The sequence below is a fragment of the Hipposideros armiger genome, unplaced genomic scaffold (assembly GCF_001890085.2).
Source record: "Hipposideros armiger isolate ML-2016 unplaced genomic scaffold, ASM189008v1 scaffold_505, whole genome shotgun sequence".
Lineage (NCBI taxonomy): Eukaryota > Metazoa > Chordata > Mammalia > Chiroptera > Hipposideridae > Hipposideros > Hipposideros armiger.
The window spans coordinates 183,338-199,719 of NW_017731855.1; the positions used below are offsets into that span (position 1 = coordinate 183,338).

At 40.7% G+C, this 16,382-nt stretch overlaps 1 protein-coding gene across 1 annotated transcript in view; it reads right to left on the reverse strand.

The window, feature by feature from the left end:
* Positions 1-9,251: 9,251 nt before the first annotated feature.
* LOC109396166 (transmembrane 9 superfamily member 2-like) overlaps positions 9,252-16,382 on the reverse strand; it is a 92,095-nt gene continuing 84,964 nt past the window's right edge. The window contains exon 17 of the mRNA XM_019667778.1: positions 9,252-9,599. Coding sequence (XP_019523323.1) covers positions 9,532-9,599 — 68 coding nt within the window. The 3' untranslated portion in view covers positions 9,252-9,531. The remainder of the gene's footprint in view (positions 9,600-16,382) is intronic.

The window sequence follows — 16,382 nt, forward strand, 5'->3', positions numbered from 1 at the left end:
AGTGAGTTCTAAGGCAAACCTTGAACTGTTGGTGATGCAGAAAACGGAACAGCTTTCATTTAAATGGACCACCCATGTCCCATTAATGCCAACCCATACCATTCCAGGCAACGGTGTTGCACACATCCATCTCATCACAAGGTAGATAAATATATGGAAGAGGTAGGAACGGGAGTTTTCTCTTAAAAGTGTGTCCCTCAAAGCACGGACTTGAGGATTCTGACTGAAATTTCCCCCCAAAAAATTATTAGGCTCTAAATTTCTTAAAGCAACAAGGGCTATCTATTTTGGATCTGTACTTGGTTGGTATTCTGTCTGTCTCCCCAGAGCTACAACGTGTCAGCTTTTACTCTGAGGAAAAAGGAAGATTATGCCTATGAACTTAAGGACTTTTCAGCCCTCAGGTCAAGTGCTCAGGGGCAAGGGCTACAGCCTATGTCCAAGTGAAAGAAAAGCGATGGACCAAATCACTCATGGAGCCCAAGAAGCAGAACCTGGCTGACTGATCAACGTATGAGACCCACAATCTGGTGCAAACACTGTTGTGGAAACTAAGACAAAGGCACCATGTAGTTAAAACACCAAGGTTTCTAGATCCTCTACAGGGATCCGGAAAAGTGGAAGAGGATTATAGGGCATGTTTCAAATGGGAAGCTAGTCCAAGGGATAAAATAGAAAAATAACACAAATTCCTGGGGCTAAACGGTTGACTTTTTTTTCTATAAAACCCTGGGTTTGTTCATGTGCTGGGATCAAGATCATTCCATGCAAATGGAAAATTGTCAATTGACACTAAACTATTTTCTGTCTCCTATTTGAATAATAGTGGGACAGAAATTATGCCCACTATTTTACAGTTTTCCCTTTGTGATTGAATGAGGATGCTCACAAAAATCCTCCAAATCTCCTCTACCAGTGTCACTTGTGGGGGGAGGGGAAGAAGGGAGGGAGGCTTCCAAATGGGCCTTTTTGGTCAAACAGTATTTCAAAAAAAAAAAAGAAAGAAAAGAAATTCAACTAGAAGTGGCCAAAGTCCTACAAAACTCACAATCACAATCAAGAGTGATGTGCCCTTTAGAAATCTCCTTAGTGTCCATGAGATCATGGACAAGAACTATGATCTCCACATGGGAGCAAGTAAGGCAAAATAAACATTTTCCTTTCTCCAGGCACACCCATGTGTCTTTTCCACCTGTGGTTTTCTCTAAGCTCTCTGCAGATGTGGGGGAGAAATATAAGAGAGTCAGAAATAACAGACAGGATGGCTTCTCAATACCTGCAAGCATCTAACCTATTCCACACAATCCTAAAATCAACACATTCGGATCAGACATATCTGAATTATTGCTGTTGAAATATGTCACTTTGGGAAAACCTTTAAAATATCTAAATTACCCCTTGGGTCAATACAGAGGAATAGTTTTCAAATCCCAAACCTTGAAATGACTTTGGGTAGGGACCTACCTGTGTATTTCTGAGAGCACACACCTTATTGACTTGACCAAATAACATGGAACCAAAAAATGGTCATGACAGTGTTTATGATCCTCACGAAGATCAAATTAAATAATTCTAAGGTCAATCAACTGTTCATGCAGAAATCCAATGTTAATATGGGTGGAGGGAGTGGAAGGAGTATTTGGTTGAAAAATAGTTCATCAGGTGATTGTACCTAAAGATGGCCATATTCAGAGTTTAAACTCATTCTTGTGTGATCACCCTGTCTATATTAGAACTCAAATTTCATTCATATAAATGCCCAGCTTGTTTATATTTTCTTTATCTCTTCCTCCTCACAGATTCCAACATGACCTTCTCAAGGGGGAGAGGCAAACAGCAGTGTATCTGGGCTGTGAATAAGTCTGTGTGGTAATTTGGGATTGCCATGTTCAGATTTTAGGAAAGGAAAGGCGACAGACCTAAATAACATTGAACTGACCTATCAACTCGATATGTTCATTGAAATCTTATTAATTCCAATTCTATTAGTTTGGAACCTGTAGTAATTCAGACAAGACATGGGTGGCTGAAGTTTACCCTTGCACAATCATTTATTTTTCTACCATATGTATAAAGTGAATTAGTAGTCATAAATTTATTATACCAATTTATTGCCAAACTCTCCTATTGACCTGTCCTCAAAAGGATATTTGGGTAAAGAAATGGCCTATGTGACCAATCCTCTTATGGGAGGAGGGCTATTACCTTGAAGATCTGAATGGTCGAAGGAGTTCAAGGCAGCTGTAGCCTGTCTTTTGAGTAGAAATGCTTACCTGGGTAGGAAACAGGGTTTCAACCGTCAGTGTCTCCAAATATTTTGTTAAAACTGAACTTCTTGTTTTATTTTTAAAGCTCAACCCCTTCAAAGTGTATCAGAGAAAATTGTTTGCCAAAATTCCAAATCAAAATGGAACCAGACCTGTACGAGTGTGGTAAGTTCATTTAACAGCACACACAATATTCTCCAGGGCACAAGGACTCACTGATTTCATTTTCCAAAATTCCTCATTTCCCTATTTTAGTCATTGTCCATTCTTAAGGCAAATTGTTTTTTTTCAAAGGTGAAAACCTTTTGAAAGTAGGAGACTTGAAAACAGGAACTTTGAAGTAAGAAAATTCTGTTTTGTTGACATGTTCTTCTTAATGAATGAACAATAAGGCCTCCAGTTAGCTTGGTGATAGCAACTGCTTCAAATTGTGTGCTATTTTGAATAAAACACTATCAATGAGGTTTTACTGCACATACTGTGTTGTCATTTGAAAATCTAAAAGCACACACACAAAAAAGCCATCATTAGCCTCACAGATCTTCATGTGCAATAGCTTTCTCTAAATGTTTTTAAAGGATGTATTCTTTTGCCAAGGCCACTTCATATGTGCAGTAAAAATCCCATTAAAGAACAGGGTCAGATAAACCAGACTTTGAAATGATGTGATTTTCAATTTAATGATTTCCTTATTTTATAATAGTAGAGGGTCTAGCTTGCCAAGGAGTTGCAGGTGCTTTGACTAGCACACCAATTTCAACAAGCTTCGGAAGGCTGAATTAAGGAGCAGACACTGGGCTTCTATGACTTCTGTGATGTGAGGGTCTATCTTCTCTATGGCACCACAAATACCAGCTGCTGGGAAGTCCTATGCACTTCCATCTCCCTGCCTACCTCTTGCCATCATGCCCACTGCCTTCACCTGCCTCACTCTCCGCCACCCCCGCCACTGTGCTGGCCCTTCAAGAATACTCCTTGTTCGAAACTCTGTGCGTTCACTCACTCCCATTCATCCCCACCGAACCCAGAGCTGACAATTCACAGGGTCCCAGGGCCTATGGAAACAGGGAAGGAGAGAAGTGAGCAATAGGCGTGACCAGCAGTTAAAGGTATTTTTCTGTCTCCTCCCCAACTCCAATCCAATTTAGACATGACAGGATACCTACTTCAAATTCAAAAGGTAAGGAAAAGTGCCATTTTATCATTTAGGAGGAGGTAGGCACCTCATTTCTTACCAAAAAAGTGCCCAATACAACATGTTTTGGGGGCACATTCAATCCTGTAGATACTGTCTAATTATTTTTTTTAAAGAATTTACCTATAAAATTATAAGGTGCCTAACATTGCCTTAATGTATACATAGTTAGCCAATGAAGCTAGGTAAAGTTACTTCAAAATATTTTTTTCATACTACCTGAAGAAGAATTTACAAGATTCAACTAGGTTTTCTTAGACTTTGCCAAAATGCCCTTTAAAATGTCTGAAATACACTGTTTGGAAGAGAACATTATGCATCTAGTAATGTGAACTCTCCAAGATAAAACCCTCAGAGGTGGTTGGGATGAAAGAAAGACAGGAACAATTTAAACTACTGGACTATATTTATTCGCATAACTACCCTCCCTCATATTTTGAGGGGGAAAAAATCAAAACAAGTGTTTTCCCTCATGTCTTTTTTGTTGTGTTCCACTTTAAGACAAACTCTATGCTGTCAGGAGAGGATTCTCTAAGCAAAATGTCTTTTCCTTCTAGAGCAGACAAAAGATTAAAGGAACAGTTGGCTGTTAGCCAGTTACCAAGATAAGGAGAGAAAATCTAGTCAGTCATGGCTTTTAACCCTCTCCCTCCTTACCTCTGTCTCTCTCATTTTCTATGGGCCAGGTGGGTGCTCTTGGCCCCCTCAAAGCCCCATCAAACTTAGGCACGAGGAGACAGAAGCAATGAGCTGCAAACAGCAGACCGTAACCTAAAACTCAAAAAGAAGAGAAACCCCTGTCATAACTTATCTCCAGTTACTGACAATCTCTTCCTCTACCGGAAATGTCCAGCTTACTTATAGCAGTCTTCTGCTAAAAGCAACAAGACTGGCTGAAGGAAGAAATAGGAAAGGTGAAATCCACAGAACTTGGCCACTGATTGCCAGGTCACTGGCAAGTCCATTGCTCTTGGGTAAGTAGAATAAGAATCCTCAACGTAAATGAAGGTTTCCAACAGGAGTCAAAGGTTTCCATCATTGCCTCCCAAAGCTCTCGTATCTCAGAGTACACACACCAGGGGAAAGCACAGTAACTTGTACACTTACACGAGGTTTGCTATGTCTGAGGATTCATTACTGGCTCTCGTTCTAAAATACAGACATAAACAAGATTGGTTTTAGTTTGGTGCTTCAAAGTTGAGTGGATTTCCTCCCTCTTCATCTGTGCTACAACTTTAATGTTAAAAGTTTGGTATTTTTGTCTGTTTCAGTGATATATTCTTTTCTGTAGTAATTCTCCTAGATGTAATCTATAAATGTATATAAAATCTAAGTGTTCTTGGAGATAAGGTGCTAGATATTAGACTGTATGTATTTGTAGATAGTGTCATCCTCAAAAATAGGTATTATGGACATGTAAAGTTAGTTAATAAAATGCATGCAGAATTCTATGTGTGACCCACAGTTTGGTCAATTCCTAAAATAGAACATAGTGCATTTATTTTACAATTGTTATGTTTAAAGTATACTTCAGGGTGTATAAGATGGCTTCAAGGTGGGGTGGAGGGAAGTGGTGCCTTTCATTCCTTAAATCCCTGTTACAATAATGACAGGTAAAAACTTATTCTGGTACAACTGGTCATTAGTGTAAACTAATCGTCTTGGCTGAAGTCCTCACTGGCAGTTGTCCACAACACACTTGGCACCGGTATGCCTGTTTTCCATTGATTGAACGTATAGAATGCAAAATCAAAACAGACAATCCTTTCCCCCTTAAAGAGCGAAGACCCCAAGATATGCTATTGGAGTCCTGTTTGCAGGATGGAAAGAATACTGTACTCTCAAGACCCAACCAGTACCTGACTACGAACGGACAGGATTTGCATTTAGTAGATCTATATTGTGACCATCCTTACCTACCCAGAGCAGTACCAAAAACTAGAAAAAGACTGCTCTGGTTTTTTGCTTCATTGGTTACCTGAGTGATAAGATATAGTATGGACAGGTAAATAGATAAAGAGGTAGTGGGACTCCTCTGGGGGTCACAGCCAAAGTGTTCAAAAATTACAATTGTTATCAATGGCATTTGCATCAGACAAGAAAAAAAGAACTATAAGATGAATTTATTATATTTTAAGAACAAAAATATTAAAACTAGAAAAAAATATATATATATATCCTCATTAAATAACTTCTAAAACTGCTTTTAATACCAAATTTTGTGCTGCTTTGAGACTGAACACAATAAAAAATGCTTTCAGTCAGTAAACAACTCCAATATGTAAACTTTTGAATTTAAAACTTTCCTTTTCCTTAAAAAAATCATCTGTAATTTAAAAGTGCCTTTTTAAAGGATTGCCAAACTACGATCCTGGGCCACGTTCCCACTGGCACAACTTACCTTCAGGTGCACAAAATGGTGGGCTTTATCCTCCTCCCCAGCAAGATGAGAAACCCCTTCACGCCCAAATCAAATTCATAAATCAATACCGTTACATGGGTCAGTAGTCTCAGAGACTCTGCCCAAGGACATTTCATATATTGGTTGGCTTTAATTGGATCTTTTCTAAAATGGTTACATTTTTTCTTGTTGGACAGGAATAACGGACTCCTGCTTGGGGAATACAGAGATTCATGTTTGATGTTTGTGGTTTAACTAAATATTATTAAGTAATGTTTGTGTTTCTTAAATAGGTGCTGTTAATCTGTCCTTGATATATTCTTAAATATGCTAAATAAAGTCTAATTTTAATGTGTGTATCTGGTTATTATGCAGAGCTCTGTGTGGAAACGCATAACTAAATCTCCATCCCTTCTCTTGATTGAACAGCGGGAATGGGATAAACTAACTGTATTACACAGTAGAATGAAATATACGGGATCCAGTATTTCACACGGTGCTATTCCAATATAAAGAATACGCAGTGGGATGGGGGAGTCATCCTGATGGGCTTCCTGGAAGAGGGGGATTTGCCTAGACTTCTATGAATGAAAAGAATTTCAAAATGAGGGTGGGCTTGGCAGAGTGGAAAAATGGGGCCAGATGTTTTGTGGGGGCACTCAAGTGCCAGTCTTCATTCTCAAAGCAAAGAGGTTTGAGAAGGGGGAGGGGAATGAATAGCCTTTGTTTTTAGGAAACACTACTGCCCAGCACCTGGGTCACCACCACTGGGCTCCTGCCCCTGTCAGGGCCAGGACATCTCCCTCAGCACAATTCAGCCACACCCACACCCACCTCAGTTCAGCCCCAACTCACCAGGGTTTATAAAGTAGGAAGGCAGGTTCATTCTCCCTCAAGCCCCAGTTTCAGAAAATGGTTATACCTCTAACACCAGCCATGACATAGGAAATCATAGGACACATATGAGATAAGCAAATATGTCTAAAACCTAAGAGCCCACTAGTTACCCTTGAGTTGATGTGCTTGACCTACGAGTAGCTTTTCCTTTGGTAATCTCATCAGCAGTGGTGTGAGGAACTGCATGCCTCATGCTTCCAAAGTGGCATTCATGGGCTCACTCTCAGAGGCTCAGGGAGCTATTCATCTCAGTTTCAAAGTACAGTTTCAAAGTAAAGTGCTCTTCTCCCTTTGTCACTCCAAAATCAAGCAAAATACTATCTTACACACTGTATTTCAAGATGTTCAAAGATGGCTGCCAGGAAACTTGCATGCAGCTGCCTTCACCGTAATCTATGAACACCATCCAGGTGATGACTTTTTCCTCCTGCAGAAATAAATTTGCCTTTCTAGCAAACTACTACCATCAATGTAAATAAGAGGTCTTGTGAGCTCCGATAAAACTACCAGGCAGCAAACCCAGTGGGAAAAGGGTCCCCTGGAGCTCACTGTAACACTACTTAGTTCAGAGTATTTAGGGAATGGAATTGATTCCAATGAATCTCATAATAGCAACTACTCCTCTGAGGCAGGGCCTAGGGTTCAGCCTTAGATTATGAGAATGAATGGGAGACGGTTGAGGGGATCTGAAAATTTAACTGTCAAGGGACACCTTTGACTTTCTATAGCACCTCCCTCTCTCACCAGTCTACCCCAGGCCCTAGGCTTACTTGCCACCCGTTATAGCTCTGATCCTTCCAATATATAAAGTGTGATAGAAAATTACAGTGAATATTTAAATCTTTTATTACAGTAAAGACACATTGCCATTAACCCCCCCCTCAAAACACTCCCCCTCACTTTGAACACATTTATTCCATCATTTCTTCCACCTTCTGAAGCAGTTCTGGAAATCCTCTTTCATGAGTGGCTTTAGTTGTGCTGTCATGGCTGCCTCCATGTCCTGAATCTATTCAAAACGTTTGCCTTTCATGGTCATTTTTACTTTGGGGAAGAGGCAGAAGTCATACAGTGCCAGAACCGGTGGATCAGGTGGATGGGGACACACCGTATTGTTTTTATTTGACAGAAATTGCCATACCAGAAGTGATGTGTGACACGGAGCCTTTCCACTGTGATTACAAAATACAGTGAATGCTGCTGCCAAGTGCCATCCAACAGAAAGGCAGGGATCTTCAATATGGGAGGTGGTGTGTCGAACCTTAGTAACAGTGTGTGACATGTTTCAACTTGTTTGGTGCAGTCAGTCAGGTGTGAGCTACGGTTGAGAGAAGGTGTGTTTTAAAGTGTGCCATAAATCATCCTCCATCATGACAACGCTCCATGTCACACATCTCTTCTGGTATATGGCAATATCTGTCAAATAAAAACATTACAGTGTGTCCTCAGCCACATTATTCACCAGGTCTGGCACCGTGCGACTTCTGGCTCTTCCCCAAAGTGAAAATGATTCAAGACATGGAGGCAGCCACGACAGAGCAACTAAAGTCGCTAACGAAAAAGGACTTTCAGAACTGCTTCAGAAAGTGGCAAGAATGATGGGATCAGTGTGTTCAAAGCGAGGGGGAGTATTTTGAGGGGTATTAATGGCAATGTGTCTTTTACTTTAATGATTTTTTTATTTAGACATTTAGTGTATTGTTTGATCATACCTCGTAGACAAAAGCACACTACTGGCTAGTGGACTATTTTCTTCTTCCATGAGTTAACTAGTCAACTCCTACTTTCTCTCCCACTCTTTTTCAAAATGCAACTCTCTGACCTGTTCCCCCTCATTCCAATCTCCCCTTCAAGGGCAACACCACCTCTTTGATCCCTGCACATACAAACAAGTACTCCTCAGCTTCAAGACAGCTTTGAGAATGTTTACGAATTGAAAGGTATAGAGAGTTTTCAAATGTTTTTCTCAATAAGACAAGACCAATATCTCTCAATAAAATGTATCACAGAAAATATGTGATTTTCATGACTGCTCCCCCCAAACTGCAAGCTTGCAGTATATTTGTGATACAAAGTCCCAACATTTTGGGAGTTGTGACACCTAGTATTTAGTTGAAACAAATAAATCCAAGAAAATTGACTCCTAAGATTTGTAACCTGTACACAACTAAGTCAAACTTGAACATTCCCAGCCTCCATAGGATAGCAAACAGAAAAAGACAACCAACACCAGAAACATACAGATTTAATTGAGGAATAAGTCAGCAAACAGTATCTGGTATTTCATAAAATTTATATGCTAAACCAAGGTACGTTTTCCAAAATGACCACCCAGATACAAAAGTGTAATATAGTTTGTACAATCAACTGAAATTAGAAAAATTCGCATTTTACCTAAGATTTATTTGACAATAGCTCTCATGTTCTAAAGAAAATGAAGAAAAAGGGGGGAAATGTTTTCATCTGAAAAATCAGTGTACTCAATTTTAATTTTTAAAAGAAATGTGCTCCCCTTGCTCTAATTTCCTTAAATTAAATCCTTTCATGATATATTTTCAGGAAAATATGACTTAGACTAAACCTGTTTCCCAACCTGTTTTTGGCCCATACAATCAATATTTTGTGTCATACAAATTGAGGCCAGACAATGAGATTTTAAGTTGATGTATATTTAAAATATATCATTGTAAGCATACATGTATATCTGTATTGATGTTCATATAGATATTCACATCAAGGGTGATGTGGCTGGAAGCCTTTGGAAACATTCTTTAATCCACTATCACCACACTGTAGATTTTAGTAACAAACCAGAAGCAGGAAAAAAACCCAACTGTTCCTGAAACAAAATGAAAAACATCGTTGTTAACCAGACACTACAGAAAATCAAAGTCAGCTATCTCAATAACACAATGCATGTCAGTTTTGAGGTGGGCTACTGAGTCTCTAAATCCCAAGACTTGTACATTATCCAATGAAAATCATCAGGCTCTCTTGCTGAGCAAAGAGCATGAGCAGCAGGGCTGGAGGCAGGCACCTGCAAAAGGATGTGAGAATCCATTTGATTGAATGCTGCAGGTCTCTAACCAAAGCAAAAAAATAAAAATTGAGTAACATAAGTTCTCTATTCCAAAAAATTATAAAGAGGTCCAAGGCTAGCTTCTAATACAATAAACTTTGTATAACTTGCTTCAATTTAGAAAATGTAAATAACCATTAACATTTTACGTAGCAAAAACTGGACTATTTACTTTTGGGGTTTTGTGTGTGTGTGTGTGTGTGTGTTTTGGTTTTTTTTAAAGATTTTTTTTTTATTGGGGAATTGGGGGGATGGGAACAGTGCTGGGGAATTGGGGGAAGGGGAACAAACAAGTTGCTGTCTTTTGTTCTTCAGTCTAGTTGTGGAGGACGTTGCTTCACTGGCTCAAGTTGGCACCATCATTGTGCTCTTCCCAGGCGAGGCAGATCAGTCGCCGGCTTCTGGACGGCAGCTCACGGCGGCTGCTGGCCGCTCACGCTGGCTGCTGGCCGCTCACGCTGGCTGCTGGCTACACACGGTAGCCCATGGCAACCCACTGCCACAGGGACTGCAGCCTACTCCGTCACCAGCGACTCACGGCACCCCAGCTCCAGGTTGAGCTGTTGTTCAGCATCTTAGCTGTGGAGGGCAGTGTCACTGGCCCTCATATGTGGGATCCGAACCGGGGCTCTCTGGCTTCCCAAGACAGTTCTTAACCATCGCGCCACTCGGCCGGCCCAGGACTATTTACTTTTAATACTCAGAGCATACATTAGTGTTCTAAGTTAAAGTTTTCTATTGTATAAATTGAGAAATATCACATTTCTGGGGATTTTTCCTTCCCATAGAAGAAAAAAAAATTACATGCAGAAAAGGTGTCCATAATACTATGATTTATAATATTGAAAAATTACAAACAAAGGAAATGCCCCAAAATAGGTCACTAGCTAAACCAAGGACTAAGTGCCTAATGAAATAAGATAGTCACCAGAAATGAAAAATACATACTAGACTCATTGTGGTGATCACTTTGTAAAATATAGAAATGTTGAATCACTATGTTATACACCTGAAATTAATATAATACTATATGTCTATTATAATTTTAAGTAAGTTGATAAAAATGAAAAATAAATTTAAAAAGACAAATATAAAGACTATACAGCATTCTGGGGCAATCTTTAAAATATGGTGTTAGGTGAAAAGAGCCAGACCTTAAACAACTGCCAGGCATCACACCAATGCCAATACCGCAAAAGCTTAAACCCATGGAATAGACATAACAGAGCATGGACAAAAGAAGATACCTGTATATTTTAAGGTGATATGACGGGCAAATTTTTCTTTAACATAGGATTTCATTGATGTTCATAGTATAAAAACAATTTTCAGATGGTATTAAGGTTTAATGACTTAACTGAAAAAAAAAACTCTAATAGGATTTCTAGCTCTTATAGTCTGATGGCCTCCCCTTCCCACACCCCCGCCAAGACAATTCAATCATCTAGGAAAACATATTACTCGGTAACAAAATCACATTAATTTACTACCACCAAGGAATAAAGCAATATGTTGCTAAAAAAATTAATAAATTACAAGATCCAAGATGGCAGAGTAGATAAACTGTGTGCTTGCTTCCTTCTGTTAACACATTAAACTTATAACTAAATTATAGAACAGTCAACCTGGACAACCATCTGAAGTCAGGCTGAACAGAAGTTTTATAACTGAGGATATAAAGAAGCCACATTGAGACTGGTAGGAGGGGCGGAGACATGAAACAGGCTGGCCCCAAACCTCCATGTGGTGGTTGACAATCAGGAATGATATCTCAACCGCGAAGGTTCTCCATGGAAGAGCAAGGGTCCCCAGCCCCACACCAGGCTCCCCAGTCCAGAGTACTGGTGCCAGGAAGTGGAGCCCCTAAACCATCTGGCTGTGAAAAACTGTGGGGATTCCAACCACCTGGGCGGGACCGAAGGCTGTGGGAAACCAGACGTCCTCTTAAACGACCTGCACATAGACTCTCTCACTCCCAGGCACTCACTCTGTGCTCTGGTGGAGGGACAATGACTCCAGGGACAACAGAAGCAAAAGGTGGGGGCAGACTGAGGTGTGAGGCTTCAGAGCGAGGAGGGCTGGAGGATAGTCGCCATTTTACCTGTGTGGAGTCTTTCTCTCATCCAGCTGGCAGGTGGGCGCCATATTTCCTGTGTTGACCATTCCCCACAGTAGCCAAATCTGAATCTGAATTGGTCTGGTGAGCTCCACTGGGACCTCACCGCACCCAACTCCCCCAATGCCAGAGGCACTTCCTCAATGAGCAGCCAGCCCCAGATGCATTGCACTCTTTCTTGGAAAACTATCAGAGTCCATGGGCACCAGGCAGATGGCAACTGGCCTCAGTGTGCTCTGAGACTTTTCCTGAGTATTTCCTGGCTCAGCACTGGCAACAAACCAGAGTCTGTCTACATTAAGCTGGTGACCACAACACTTCCCACTCATGACTCCCTGAGACCCTGACTTGTGCAACTCGTGTACTGCATGAGGCTTCATCAGTGGCTGAACTTTAAGGGAGTCAGGAGGTGGCAGCAGGCCTCAGGATATCCTGGCTTTTTATGGAGCTACCCCAGGCCCAGTACTGGTGGCAGCCATCCTCGGTTTGCAGTGTGGTATCTCCCATGTGCCTCCAACTGTAGCACAGGCAGCAAGCAACAGTGGATCACTTTGTAGTCCCTACTACATAATCCCCAGCCAGTCACAGGCAGTGGGTGACATGGGCTTGCACCACAACCCCTCCCAGGAGGCTCCAGAACAAATATACACGGAGGTTGGCTTTAGACAGCAGCACAGCACTGCCTAATTAGCCCCACAAGCGGCACACTCAAAAGACAGTCTCGGGCCGACCGAGTGGCGCGATGGTTAAGAGCTGGCTTGGGACACCAGAGCGCCCCAAGGGTTCGGATCTCATATATGAGAGCCAGTGACACTGACCTCTACAGCTAAGATGTTGAACAACAGCTCAACCTGGAGCTGGGCTGCCTGTGAGTCGCCGGCAACTGCGTGGGCTGCAGCCCCTGTGGCAGTGGGTTGCCATGGGCTACCGTGTGTAGCCAGCAGCCAGTGTGAGCGGCCATCCAGAAGCCGGCGACTGATCTGCCTCGCCCGGGAAGAGCGCAATGATGGTGCCAACTTGGGCCAGTGAAGCAACGTCCTCCACAACTAGAGTGAAAAACAAAATGACAGCAACTTCTCTGTTCCCCTTCCCCCAATTCCCCAGCACTGTTCCCATTCCCCAGTTCCCCAATAAAAATCTTAAAAAAAAGACAGTCTCAATAGGCACCAGAGACTGCTGGGGTGATTCCCCCTCAGTGGGGTAGGCCACCCTGCAGAACAAGCAAGAAGTTGTAGAGGTGACCAAACCCCACAACCATTCAGCTTGAGGACCAATGCCGCCCACTGACATGCCAATAGCAATCAAGGCTCAACTATAATAGGAGAGCACATTCAATCCACACAAGGGACACTCCTGGAGCACCCAGAGCAGGTGACCAGGGAAACTGTGCCAGTGCCCTACAGGGCACCTACTACATAAGGCCACCCGCCCAAGACTGAGAGACATAGTAGATCTACCTCATCCATAGAAACAAACTCAGGAAGGCAGCCAAAATGAGGAAACAAAGAAATACGTCCCAAATGAAAGAGAAACAGGAGAAAACTTCAGAAAAAGAACTAAACAAAATAGAGGCAAGCATCCTACCAGAGATAAGAGTTCAAAACAATGGTTATAAGGATGCTCAAAGAACTTAGTGAGAACTTCAATGAAGAGATAGAAAGCATAAAAAAGGACAGAGAACCCATAGAAAAGAACCAGTCAGCAGCGAAGATTACAAAAACTAAAATGAAGAATGTACTAGAAGGAAATCACCAGCAGACGAGATGAAACAGAGGATCAAATCAGCGATTTGGAAGACAAGGTAGCAGAAAATGCCCAATTGGAACAGCAAAAGGAAACTTTGCAGGCCAGAAGGGACTGGCACAAAATATTCAATGTGATGAAAAGCATGGCCCTACAACCAGGACTACCATTTAGAGAGTCTTGGTTATCATTTAGAATTGAAGGACAGATAAAGGGCTTCCCAGACAAGAAAAAGCTAAAGGAGTTCATCACCACCAATCCAGTATTACAAGGAATCTTAGAGGGACTTCTTTAAGACAGAAAAAATAAAAGATCAGAATTATGAATAATAAAATGGCAGTAGCTACATATCTATCAACAATTAACTTCAATGTAAATGGATTAAATGCTCCAATCAAAACACAGAGGAGGGCTGAATGAATACAGAAAAAAGACCCTTATATATGCTGCCTGCAAGAGGCTCACTTCAACTTGAAAGACACAAACAAACAGAAAGTAAAGGGATGGAAAATGGTATTTCACGAAAATGGAAACAAACAAACAAAAAAGCTGGGGTAGCACTACTTATACTAGACAAAATAGACTTTAAAACAAAGGCTATAACAAGAGACAAAGAAGGAACCAGTAATCCCACTTCTGGATATTTATCTGAAGAAACCCAAAATGCTACTTCGAGGGCACGTATGCATTCATATGTTCATTGCAGCATTGTTTACAATGGCCAAGATGTGGAGGCCCCCTGGCGTCAATGGATAAATGGATAAAGAGGAGGTGGTACAATAGAATATTGCTCCGCCATTGATGGGAATGGATTCTTGTCATCTATGGCGGCATGGTTGGATCAGGAGGGTATTGTTTTGAGTGGAGTGTCAGACAGAGAAAGACAAAAGACAAGTACAATGGGATTGCTTATATGTGGAATCTAAATAATAAAATAAACAAAGCAGAAAGAAACAAAATAAAAAGAATTAAAAAAATAAAAGATGCTTAATATTTGTTGGTTGGTTAAGAATTAATACATTTTTATCCCTTTTTGATCTTTTGGCCTTTAGAATTGAAATTTTTAATAAGGCAGAGACAACTTGATATAATAAAACACAAAAATCCCACGATAGCTAACATTTATGTGTTAAGATAATTGGACTTTTCCTTCAGTGTACTATCTTTCATTTTGCACGGTGTGAGAACATGGATTCTTCACTTTAATTTAGTAATAAAATGTTACACAGTAGACTTTCTCAAAATATACTGAACTTCATTATCTTCTTTTAATAAATAAAAATATATTCAAAGCACAGTTAGTGAGAAAGCCAACAGAAAAGCACTCTGCACTTGGCTGATACTTCCTCTGGGTCTTAAAAGCTCTTTGTATCAAATTGGCAGATTGATTGGTGGTTCAGAGTCTCAGATTCTAAACATCATCTCTTGAGATGATCAAAACTCTACGGCATCCCCCCCCACCCCTTATCCGTGGTTTCACTTTCCACTGTTTCCGTTAGCTGCAGTCAACTGTGGTCTGAAAATATCAAATGGAAAGTTCCAGAAATAATTCATACATTTTAAATTGTGCACCATCCTGAGTAGCATGATGAAATCTCATGCTATCCCACTCCACCCCACCCAGGATGTGAATCATCCTTTGTCCAACCTATCCATGCTCTACACGCTCTCCTACCCTTTAGTCATTTAGTAGCCAACTCAGTACCAGATCGACTGTTGCAGTATCTCAGTGCTTGTGATCAAGTAACTGTCATTTTACTTAATAATGACCCCGAAGCACAAGAAAAGTGATGCTGGCAATTTGGATATCCCAAAGAAAAGCCTTAAAGTGCTTCCTTTAATTGAAAAGGTGAAAATTCTTGACTTACTAAGGAATGAAAAAAAATAATATGCGGAGGTTGCTATGATCTATATTAAGAATGAATCTTCTATCCATGAAATTGTGAACAATTTGTGCTAGTTGTGCTGTTGCGCCTCAAAGTGCAGAAGTTATGGCCACAGTGTGTGGCAAGTGCTTAGTTAAGATGGAAAAGGTATTAAATTTGTGGGTGGAAGACATTAGTCACTCAGTAGCCATCTCAGTTATCAGACTGTCGCCGTATCGCAGTGCTTGTGTTCAAGTCACCCTTATAGTAGCCTAAGGCTACATCACAATGCCTACATCATCCACCTTACTTCATCTCATTACATAGGCATTGTTATCATCTCACATCATCACAAGAAGAAAAAGGGTAAGTACAGTACAGCAAGATATTTTGAGAGAGATAGAGAGACCACATTCACATAACTTTTATTACAGTGTATTGTCAAAATTGTTCTATTTTATTATTAGTTATTGTTGCTAATCTCTTATTGTCCCTAATTTATAAATTCAGTTTTATTACAGGTATGTATGTATAGAAAAAACATTATATGTAGATTCTGGTACTATCCACGGTTTCAAGCATTCACTAAGGATCTTGGAACATATCTCCCACAGATAAGGGGGGACGACTGTATTTTGAAAAGAGTATTAATTCCTAAGTAAAAGTGAGGTTCAAAAATAGTTCACTCTCGACCAGGGTTTCTTTTTCTTTTTTTTTTTTTAATTGGAGAATTGGGGGGATGGGAACAGTGCTGGGGAATTGGGGGAAGGGGAACAGACAAGTTGCTGTCGTTTTGTTCTTCAATCTAGTTGTGGAGGA